The sequence below is a fragment of the Physeter macrocephalus genome, chromosome 13, assembly GCF_002837175.3.
Source record: "Physeter macrocephalus isolate SW-GA chromosome 13, ASM283717v5, whole genome shotgun sequence".
NCBI classification, from domain to species: domain Eukaryota; kingdom Metazoa; phylum Chordata; class Mammalia; order Artiodactyla; family Physeteridae; genus Physeter; species Physeter macrocephalus.
In genome coordinates this window covers 25,259,437-25,271,913 of record NC_041226.1, presented here as the reverse complement: position 1 = coordinate 25,271,913, position 12,477 = coordinate 25,259,437, and the positions used below count along the sequence as shown (strand labels likewise).

Genomic DNA, 12,477 nt, shown 5'->3' with positions numbered 1-12,477 from the left:
ATGATCCAGGACCTCGGAAAAAGAATGGAGGCAAAGATCGAGAAGATGTAAGAAATGTTTAAAAAAGATCCAGAAGAATTAAAGAACAAACAAACAGAGATGAACAATACAATAACTGAAATGAAAACTAGCGCTAGAAGGAATCAGTAGCAGAATAACTGAGGCAGAAGAACAGGTAAGTGACCTGGAAGACAGAATGGTGGAATTCACTGCTGCGGAACAGAATAAAGATAAAAGAATGAAAAGAAATGAAGACAGCCTAAGAGACCTCTGGGACAACATTAAATGTAACAGCATTCACGTTTATAGGGGTCCCAGAAGGAGAAGAGAGAGAAAGGGCCTGAGAAAATATTTGAAGAGATTATAGTCGAAAACTTCCCTAACATGGGAAAGGAAATAGCCACCCAAGTCCAGGAAACACAGAGAATCCCCTACAGGATAAACCCAAGGAGAAACATACCAAGACACATAGTCATCAAATTGGCAAAAATTAAAGACAAAGAAAAATTACTGAAAGCAGCAAGGGAAAAACCACAAGTAATATACAAGGGAACTCCCATAAGCTTAACAGCTGATTTCTCAGCAGAAACTAACAAGCCAGAAGGGAGTGGCATGATATACTTAGTGATGAAAGGGAAGAACCTACAACCAAGATTACTCTACCCAGCAAGGATCTCATTCAGATTCGAAGGAGAAATCAAAAGCTTTACAAACAAGCAAAAGCTAAGAGAGTTCAGCACCACGAAACCAGCTCTACAACAAACGCTAAAGGAATTTCTCTAAGTGGGAAACACAAGAGAAGAAAAGGACCTACAAAAACGAACCCAAAACAATTAAGAAAATGGTCATAGGAACATACATATCGATAATTACCTTAAACGTGAATGGATTAAATGCTCCAACCAAAAGACACAGGCTCGCTGAATGGATACAAAAACAAGACCATATATATGCTGTCTACAAGAGACCCACTTCAGACCTAGGGACACATACAGACTGAAAGTGCGGGGATGGAAAAAGATATTCCATGCAAATGGAAATCAAAAGAAAGCTGGAGTAGCAATTCTCATATCAGATAAAATAGACTTTAAAGTAAAGAATGTTACAAGAGACAAGGAAGGACAGTACATAATGATCAAGGGATCAATCCAAGAAGAAGATATAACAATTATAAATATATATGCACCCAACATAGGGCCACTTCAATACATAAGGCCACTGCTAACAGCTCTAAAAGAGTGACAGTAACAAAGTAACACAGTAACACGACAGTAACACAATAATAGTGGGGGACTTTAACACCTCACTTACACCAGTGGTCAGATCATCCAAACAGAAAATTGATAAGGAAACACAAGGGCTTCCCTGGTGGCGCAGTGGTTGACAGTCTGCCTGCCGATGCAGGGGACACGGGTTCGTGCTGTGGAACGGCTAGGCCCGTGAGCCATGGCCGCTGAGCCTGTGCGTCTGGAGCCTGTGCTCCGCAACGGGAGAGGCAACAACAGTGAGAGGCCCGCATACTGCCAGGAAAAAAAAAAAAAAATAAGGAAACACAAGCTTTAAATGACACAATAGACCAGATAGATTTAATTGATATTTATAGGACATTCCATCCCAAAACAGCAGATTACACTTCTTTCTCAAGTGCGCACGGAACATTCTCCATGATAGATCACATCTTGGGTCACAAATCAAGCCTCAGTAAATTTAAGAAAATTGAAATCATATCAAGCATCTTTTCTGACCACAAGGCTATGAGATTAGAAATCAATTACAGGGAAAAAAAACGTAAATAACACAAACACATGGAGGCTAAACAGCATGTTACTAAATAACCAAGAAATCACTGAAGAAATCAAAGAGGAAATCAGAAAATACCTGGAGACAAATGACAATGGAGGCTAAACAGCATGTTACTAAATAACCAAGAAATCACTGAAGAAATCAAAGAGGAAATCAGAAAATCCCTGGAGACAAATGACAATGAAACATGAAGATCTAAAGCCTATGGGATGCAGCAAAAGCAGTTCTAAGAGGGAAGTTTATAGCTATGCAAGCCTACTACACAAAACAAGAAAAATCTCAAAAAAAAACAATCTAACGTTTCACCTAAAGGAACTAGAGAAAGAAGAACAGACAAAACCCAAAGTTAGCAGAAGGAAAGAAATCATAAAGATCAGAGCAGAAATAAATGAAATAGAAACAAAGAAAACAATAGCAAAGATCAATAAAACTAAAAGCTGGTTCTTTGAGAAGATAAACAAAATTGATTAGCCATTAGCCAGACTCATCAAGAAAAAGGGAGAGAACTCAAATCAATAAAATTAGAAACGAAAAAGAAGTTACAACAGACACCGCAGAAATACAGAGCATCCTAAGAGACTACTACAAGCAACTCTATGCGAATAACATGGACAACCTGGAAGAAATGGACAAATTCTTAGAAAGGTATAACCTTCTAAGACTGAACCAGGAAGAAATAGAAAATACGAATAGACCAATCACAAGTAATGAAATTGAAACTGTGATTAAAAATCTTCCAACAAACAATAGTGCAGGACCTGATGGCTTCACAGGTGAATTCTGTCAAACATTTAGAGAAGAGCTAACACCCATCCTTCTCAAACTCCTTGCAAAAATTGCAGAGGAAGGAAAATTCCCAAACTCATTCTATGAGGCCACCATCACCCTGATACCCAAACCAGACACAGATACTACAAAAAAATAAAATTGCAAACCAATATCATTGATGAATATACATGTAAAAATCCTCAACAAAATATTAGCAAACAGGATCCAACAACACATTAAAAGGATCATACACCATGATCAAGTGGGATTTATCCCAAGGATGCAAGGATTCTTCAATATATGCAAATCAATCAATGTGATACACCATATTAACACATTGAAGAAAAACCATATCATCATCTCAATTTAGATGCAGGAAAAGCTTTTGACCAAATTCAACACCCATTTATGATAAAAACTCTCCAGAAAGTGGGCATAGAGGGAACCTATTTCAACATAATAAAGGCCATATACGACAAACCCACAGCAAACGTTCTCAATGGTGAAAAACCGAAAGCATTTCCTCTAAGATCAGGAACAAGACAAGGATGTCCACTTTCACCACTCTTATTCAACATAGTTTTGGAAGTCCTAGCCACGGTAATCAGGGAAGAAAAATAAAAGGAATACAAATTGGAAATGAAGAAGTAAAACTGTCACTGTTTGCAGACGATATGACACTATACATAGAGAATCCTAAACGTGCCACCAGAAAACTATTAGAGCTAATCAATGAATTTGGTAAAGTTGCAAGATACAAAATTAATGCACAGAAATCTCTTGCATTCCTATACACTAATGATAAAAAATCTGAAAGAGAAATTAAGGAACTACTCTCATTTACCATTGCAACAAAAAGAATAAAATACCTAGGAATAAACCTACCTAGGGAGACAAAAGACCTGTATGCAGAAAACTATAAGACACTGATGAAAGAAAAATGATACCAACAGATGGAGAGAGATACCATGTTCTTGGATTGGAAGAGTCAATATTTTGAAAATGGCTGTACTACCCAAAGCAATCTACAGATTCAATGCAATCCCTGTCAAATTACCAATGGTATTTTTTACAGAACTTGAACAACAAATCTTAAAATATGTATGGAGACACAAAAGACCCCGAATAGCCAAAGCAGTCTTGAGGGGAAAAAACGGAGCTGGAGGAATCAGGCTCCTGGACTTCAGACTGTACTACAAAGCTACAGTAATCAAGACAATATAGTACTGGCCCCAAAACAGAAATACAGATCAATGGAACAGGATAGAAAACCCAGAGATAAACCCACACACCTATGGTCAACTAATCTATGACGAAGGAGGCAAGGATGCACAATGGAGAAAAGACAGTCTCTTCAATAAGTGGTGCTGGGAAAACTGGACGGCTCCATGTAAAAGAATGAAATTAGAACACTCCCTAACACCATACACAAAAATAACCTCTAAATGGATTAGAGACCTAAATGTAAGACCGGACCCTATCAAACTCTTAGAGGAAAACATAGGAAGAACACTCTTTGACATAAATCACAGCAAGATCTTTTCTGTTCCACCTCCTAGAGTAATGGAAATAAAAACAAACACATGGGACCTAGTGAACCTTAAAAGCTTTTGCACAGCAAAGGAAACCATAAACAAGACCAAAAGACAACCCTCAGCATGGGAGAAAATATTTGCAAACGAATCAGTGGACAAAGGATTAATCTCCAAAATATATAAACAGCTCATGCAGCTCAATATTAAAAAAACAAACAACCCAATCCAAAAATGGGCAGAAGACCTAAATAGACATTTCTCCAAAGCAGACCTACAGATGGCCAAGAAGCACATGAAAAGCTGCTCAGCATCACTAATTATTAGAGAAATGCAAATCAAAACTACAATGAGGTATCGCCTCACACCAGTTAGAATGGGCATCATCAGAAAATCTACAAACAACAAATGCTGGAGAGGGTGTGGAGAAAGGGGAACCCTCTTGCACTGTTGGTGGGAATGTAAATTGATACAGCCACTATGGAGAACAGTATGGAGGTTCCTTAAAGAACTAAAAATAGTATTACCCTATGACCCAGCAATCCCACTACTGGGCATATACCCAGAGAAAACCATAATTCAGGAAGACACGTGCACCCCAGTGTTCATTGCAGCACTATTTACAATAGCCAGGTCATGGAGGCAACCTAAATGCGCAGCGACAGACAAATGGATAAAGAAGATGTGGTGCATATATAGAATGGAATATTACCCAGCCATGAAAAGGAACGAAATTGGGTCATTTGTAGTGACGTGGATGGATCTAGAGACTGTCATACGGAGTGAAGTAAGCCAGAAAGAGAAAAATATCGTGTATTAACGTATATATGTGGAACCTAGAAAATGGTACAGATGAAGCGGTTTGCAGAGCAGAAATTGGGACACAGATGTAGAGAACAAACGTATGGACACCAAGCGGGGAAAGCGGTGGGGGTTGGGGGTGGTGGTGGGATGAATTGGGAGGTTGGGATTGACGTGTGTACACTGATGTGTATAAAATTGATGACTAATAAGAAAATAATTTTTTTAAAAAAATAAGCATTTCATGTATTCATATGAAAAGATAGATTTATTCTTTGTATTTAATTGCTTCATAATTGTGCCTAGTAATTAGTGTGTCTTTTCTGTTAATCCACTTTCATTAGTATGAGAAGCTGGCATAAGCAAAAGCCAATAAACGTTCAAACATTTAATAAGGGACAATAGTTCACTTTGAGCATTTAATAGGGTTCTAATAATAGAACATTCAGGTTAGTTGCACTAATGGGATAGTTTTATTGATAACTTACTGTGTGCCAAGTACCTTATTTTTTTAATATAAATTTATTTATTTATTTATTTTTGGCTGTGTTGGGTCTTTGTTGCTGCGCACGGGCTTTCTCTAGTTGCAGCAAGCGGGCGCTACTCTTCGTTGTGGTGCGCAGGCTTCTTGTTGCGGAGCTCGGGCTCTAGGTGCGTGGGCATCAGTAGTTGTGGCGCATGGGCTCAGTAGTTGTGGCTCATGGGCTCTAGAGCACAGGCTCAGTAGTTGTGGCGCATGGGCTTAGTTGTTCCGCGGCGTGTGGGATCTTCCCAGACCGGGGATCGAACCCATGTCCCCTGCATTGGCAGGTGGATTCTTAATCAGTGTGCCACCAGGGAAGTCCCCAACTACCTTATCAGTCAAGATTTTTAGTTTACAGTCTTAAGATTTTTGTCCAAGAATTTTCCTTATTAGAACTTTGGTTTAATCTTACTATGTAATATAGAGTAGTCCAAAGAATAACCAATGTAAGATGATCAATAATAACAAAAAAGGAATAATCAAGTTACTCTTGATTCCTGGTTCAGAATTTACAAAGATACTGTTGAAAGAAGTATGTGAAAAAGATATTATGTAAAAACTTTTTTTTTGTATTTTGTTGTCTTTGTTTATACTTCTTGGATTTTTCCAGTATAGATTTCTGTTTTGAGGCAGAAGGAGAAAATAAGACAGAAACGGATGCTCAGGACGTGAATTGTCAAGGAGAAAGAATGGGTAGGGAAAATATTAGAACTGACCTTAGGGAGGCAAACATTTTCAAGTCATTTAGTCTTGGATAAACTGAGGGCTAAGGAAGTCCTTAGGCAGAGCTGAGTGTAATGGTGCTGGGGTAAGGGAACCTCATCCCCACGTAACCTAAGAAAACATTCTTGCAGTTCCTCAAAAAGTTAAACACAGCGTTATCATATGACCCAGCAATTCTACTCCCAGGTATATACCCAAGAGGAATGAAAACGTATGTCCATGGCAATGTTATAATAGGCCAAAAGTGGAAATATCCTAAATGTCCATTAACTGATGGATGGATGAATAAAATGTGGAATATCCATGCAGTGGAATATTATCTGTCAATAAAAAGGAATGAAGTAGAGGCATGCTGTACCATGGAGGAAACTTGAAATCATTATGCTAAATGAAAGAAGCCAGTTCACAGAAGACCATAAATTTTATGATTCCATTAAAATGAAATGGCCAAAGTAGGCAAGTCTATCGACTGAAAGTAGATTACTGATTGTCTAGAGTTGCGGGGGTTTGGAGGAGTGGGGAGTGATGATTAACAGGTAGGGGGTTTTTTTGGTGTGATAAAAGTGTCCTAATATTGATTGTGATGATGTTGCATTCAACTCTGTGAATATAATGAAAACGATTGACTGGTATATTTTAAATGGGTGATTGTATGGTATGTGAATTATATTGCAGTAAAGCTATTTTTAAAAAGGGTAAGCATATTTATATTACAAAAAATTAGTTTTTACAAAACTAAGTAGAAAAAAAATGAGTGAAGACATGTTCTGATTGGTGGTGATAGTTTATTTAAATGTGCATTTATTTACTTTTAAAAAAAATTGGGCTATAATTGATATATAACATCATATTAGTTTCAGGTGTACAACATAATGATTCGATATTGGTATATATTGCCAAATGATCGCCACAATATTTAATATTTATTTACTTTTTTGGTTTTTTTTTTTTTTTTTTTTTTTTTTAATTAACATTTCTTAACTTAGAAAGCCATGTTTCCGTTGAGGCTAGAGTGCGTATTCCAGGGAAAAAAACACACTATATATTGTGCAAGGAAAATCCACATCCTTTTATTAAACTTGACATTGTCTTTATTATTTTACGTTCTTAATTGAGGGTATGGCAGATGTATTTAGTTAGGTTAAGAATTTCCTGTAGAAATGTAGCCTCTATACGCCCACACAGAGGGCGTATATCTGCTGGGTGAGGTTTGTGGGAATCTGGCTCCAGCAATCCCAAAGTGTCATTCCGTGGAGGAGAGTACTTATAAAATCCAGGAAGGAAAAATGTTTAATTTGTGTGAAGAGTGGTGGTTTAGGGTAGGAGACCTTGTTCCAACTGGGAAACAGTATTTTACTGCAAACACCAGGATTCTTAGTTTTATCTGATGTTTGACTTAACCTTTCTTTCTTACTAGCTTTCAAAACGATTACAAGAAAAAAGCTGGAAAGTGGGAGACCTCCTGCAGGCTGTGCTTAAATACTGTGAGGCAATAGAGAAGGCGTCCAGCGACGAAAGATCCGAGTCCCTGTTTGATTGGCTCTTGGAAAATGCATAGAACAAACTCCAAACCAGTGTATTTTATTATTTGTTTTGAGAGAGGAAGGCTTCAACAGATAAAGATGCATAGGGTAAAATTTAAATAGTGAATATTACCATTTAAAGTGAATTGTGAGGAAGGTAGATACAGCTTTTTAAGTGCGTTGTGTCATCACATGGTATATATAGTTCAGACTTTTGTAATCTCTCAAATATTATCTTCGTTTGTTCTTCTCTACACATGTGCAGTGTGTTAAGACCCTAAGAACGTGGATTTGAAGGCTTTCAGGGACATTGACTGACAGCATTCTTTTTGCATCCAAATAGTGCTGCTAGAAATTGCACTGAGGTGGCTGAGGGTGGGTGACAGGGATAGGGAGTTATATTTTGCTCCTTTGTAAGCAAATGGTATCCTATTAATAACAAATCTCACATCAAAAAATAGCATCGAGGCTAATTTTTTTTCTGACATCTTTTGTCCTATTTTTAAGGGTCAATTTTATTTTCATAGTTCAGCTATTGGTAGCTTTTTGAATCCCCCAAGTTATTGAATTTCTTAGAAACATGAGTAGTTTAGGTTTCTATAAATATCATAAGTGGTAGTTTCTCCAGCCTTTCATCAAATGACATTATTTGCTAATGTTACCAGTTGTTGTGGCATGAAAGCCAGTGTGTGTGTGTGTGTGTGTGTGTGTGTGTGTGTGTGTGTGAAGGAGAATTTTACCTTGCTAGTGGTCGGTGCCCTCTTTTACTCTTTTCTTGTTAGAAACCCACTGTTACCATTAAAAAGGTGCTTTAAAATAAAATGTCTGTAAAGATTGTGCAGTAAGAATTTTTATTTCTTTTTCACTCTTTTGGGTCCCCAGCTTATCCTATAAATGAAAATAAAGGTGCAAAACATGTTGACATTTTAAAACTTAATGTTAATTTGGAAATGCATTTAGAGAAGCCCAATAATTATTTTCACTGTTGGGATTTTGGAAAAAAAACACCCCACTTTAGCAAAGATAAGCTTTTTCTAGAAAAAAATGGGACCCTCCCCTGAATCCCTTCCCCAGTAAAGTGTATCTGCACTGTTTTGTAAAGTCCTGTGATATGGTCTTTCTGGGCTGTGCATTTTCTACTACTTGTCTTTGGTAACTGCGAGTTGACTTGAATAGTGGACCAGGATTGTGTTTTGTATGTGAGGGTACGTGTGTGTGAATTTTTGGTTCTTCCATTAGCAGATTTTGTAACCCTAGAGTAAATCATTTTTTGTTGGAGGCTTTGGTTTTGCTCTGTTACATTTTCTTTTTTTCTTGAGCACTGACTGTTCTCGAAGCTGCACAAAGTATAGACGACATAGCACCCACCAGGGGACAAGGAATAAGGGCACTTATATTAATTTGAATTATAATTACAGTAGAGAAATTATTTTATTGCCTTTTAAGAAAAATACCAAAATCTATTTAAATATTTCAAGGTTACACTGTGTAAGCTTTGGTTTTTCTCAATTTAAGGTAAAGAAATAGAGCAGGCCTTAAAAATAAATTTTCCTGAAGTTTCTTCAGGTACTTTTTTAAGGTGGAGAAATGCAGGAAATGTATATAACCAGAATTGATTCTGTCTTTAGCTTCTCAGAACTTGATAAGCAGCAGCACTGGACTGGGTTTTTTAATGTTAGGAACCAGGTTGTTATAACATAGATTGATTGATTATTAAGCTTAGATTTAATTTTTACAAGTGTATAACTATCAAGTTGTGTTTGTTGACTTCGATGTATGTACGGGTTTTATTAACAGCAAAACTGAGTTCTGAATTTCTTTTAAGCTAAAGTGACAATGTATTAGTTCTGTAAAACTTTCTGTACTTGGAAATGTTTGTTTATTTCGCTTATGGTAAGATTTTCCTCGTATCTTTGTTTTCTTTGCATTATCTGGAGCTGTGATGGATTCAGAATTCCCTTATTCAGCCACTGCGGACTGACAGACCAGTCCTTAGACACTAGCATGCATAGTACTAATCACAGTGGAACTCCACACTTCTATCAGTTCAGTGCAGGGGTGTAGAGAAAAATATTAAGTGTTGGCAGATGTGAAAAGAAACGGGAGTTAAGCTTCCGTATATAGAGAGAAAACATTGGAGTTTATATAACAGTATCTTTTAATCAAGAACAGTCTAAACTTTGTTTAAAGGCACTTTGTGATTTTTCCAAAGACGTAGATCTATTTGGTTGCTCAGCCTTCAGAGCAGGTCTGTTTGTTGAGGACGACTCTGTCTTATTCTGTTAAAAATATACTTGGCATAAGTAGATTTATTATGACAGTGTAATACTGCCATTCTGCACACTTTGGCCCTTACGAAATATGATATTTTATTCAGAACTGTTAAAGTTGTGTTGTGCTTTGGGTTGAATTCTCTGTTTTATCAGTTTCAGAACCATCGAAGGATCTGTGGAAAGAAAGGGAAGGAGGCCTCTGACGGGGTTTTTAGAACATTGTTTCAGACTGAAATGGGGCACTTCTTTCATATTCTTCTTTTCCCTAGCCAAGATTAAATTACATTTATATTTTGGGTATTATTAATTTTGATTTTGAAAATATTTCCTGATTTATACAAAAGGAATGACACGGAAGAAAATTACAGTATCTGTTGGATGGTGTGACACAATTCAATGGAGTAATAAAATCTTTGAGAATATTCACTCAGTGAATATATGTGATAACATCTTCATATTTTGAAAAATATGCCACTTACCCTTTCAGATATTTGATGTGAATTAATTCAATTCATAATACTTTCATTTTGCTTAAATAAAGTTTTATTTTACTGGTAGGAGAAGTTAATTACTTAATTAAATGCACCAGGTATAAAGTGGAAGATAGTTTACCCACGAGACTTCGATATCATGCACGTTCCCCAAATGCAAAGTTTAACCTTGACTCCTCATCAGAGTCTAGACGCAGATGTCTTCTTAGTTAATTATTTAGCAAATATTATTCTTCCACAATTAAAATGATCAATTTCCCATCAATCTGTTGCTTTAAATTTTGTTTTTTCAAGGGAAACTTTCCACAGAATTTTTAAAAAGTAATGCATCCATATTCAGGGTGTAGGGAAAATACTTTCCACATAAAACGCTGTCCACCTGTCACCAGCACATGAGAATTAGAGCTTCCGTGGGAATTACGAAATTGTACTAAAATGAAATGCATTTTTTCTCATTTTTTTAGAAGACCCTGCACACACTTACTGTATTCCTGTTCTGAAGATGCAGATACAGTGTTGGTCACTCTTGTCACTTTATTTATTTATTTATTTTTTTAACCATCCATGTACATTCCTTTCACATGGGTAGAATTATAGTTCTAGAAGTTCATTGTTTTGTTTTTGTTGAAATGTTTGAATACTATTTAATATCAGGTTTTAATATTTCTGGATTTACTACCTTTGGTTACTTGTGCAGTGTTAAAAGTAATTCACATTTCTGTTTAATATTACCAGATATAGAGCAAAAGCAGCTTTGAGTAATTGTAGCTGTTTGTGCTGAATTACTACATTAAGATCTTGCGTAACAGTAACTTTTTTTTTTTTTTTTTTTGCTTTTCACTAATTTAATATGTTCATTTGCCAAAGTACGAACTAAAGTTTTGTTTTAGCAGTGGCTCAAAATAAACATTTCAAAAATTACTTTTGTAATAATGTGCAATTAATTGTTCTTTTATCTTTTTCCAGTTATTTAAGTCTGTGATCTTTCTCTCCCAGCTAAGAATTCCCCAATAAACTTAAGAAATGCCTGGCCTTGGTTATCCATCTGTAGTATCTTGTTAACATACTCAGTATTGAACTTAAAAAACAAAGGCGTCGAAGTGGAATTGCTGTGATAGAAGGCACATTGAACAACCTCAGTGCTTCTGACATGGTTTTCAAGAAGAACGGAAGCTAGGAATATTTTTAATACGACAGTGAATCCTAATTTATTCAGTTGCCTCTGAATGCTGACAGAATGACTTGAAAGACTATTTCCCCAATTTGTTGTGGATTTTAGTGCAAAGTATCAATGGAATATTGTGATTGCCTTGAATGTGAGCGTGTTAGGAAACTCTTCTGGCCTGGATTGAGCACTTCTTCCATAGGTTATAGAGATCAGACCTTTGTCATGCTGTGTAGCATCAGGCACTTGAAAGTTAGGTGCCGGTTGTTTATTACTAATGGAATTTGACTTCGTTGTATTTTAAGCCTAGGAATTAGAGAATGGTTTTCTAGCTTTCCATGAATGTTTCAGAATGCTAGGAAATAATGATAGCATATAATGGCCTGGGTGCAAGTGCCTCCCAGTCACCAAGAAAACAATTTAAGAAAACGCTTTGCCAACAGTAAGCAAGATTCCTTAGACTGTAATTCCAAAAAGGAAAAAGATTTCAAAAGGAATGGGAAGTTGTGACAAATGGCATTTAAACAATTTTGCACATTGCAAATTGGGATAATTTGTGATCTGGGTTTTAGCTGGGATAGAGAGGGGGGTGAGGGACAGGGCTTGAAGAATTACCTCACATTTTTTAAAGTATGAAAGATGGAAGAAGTCACTCTTGGTGCTACTATACAAGAAGTAAAAAGCTGTGAGCCTTTTGCAGCATCGTTTACAGCAGGAACAATAAAGAGTGCAGGAAGGCCACTCCTTGGGAGTTGTGGTTGCATTTTTTTTCTCCATCCTTTGTAGTTTTCTAATCACCTCACTCTCATTTTACTTTTGTGCTCTGGGGCAAGAAGGATAATATTATAGATAAATATTATTTATAAATAGATAAA

General features: G+C 36.5%; 1 protein-coding gene across 5 annotated transcripts in view; it reads left to right on the top strand.

Annotated features, from left to right (window-relative positions):
* AKAP11 (A-kinase anchoring protein 11) overlaps nt 1–9,687 on the top strand; it is a 47,914-nt gene extending 38,227 nt beyond the window's left edge. For all 5 annotated transcript variants that reach the window (XM_024125841.3, XM_024125840.3, XM_055089332.1 and 2 more), the window contains one exon: nt 7,568–9,687. In XM_024125841.3, the coding sequence (XP_023981609.1) occupies nt 7,568–7,708 (141 nt within the window). In that variant the 3' untranslated portion in view covers nt 7,709–9,687. The remainder of the gene's footprint in view (nt 1–7,567) is intronic.
* Nucleotides 9,688–12,477: the final 2,790 nt, after the last annotated feature.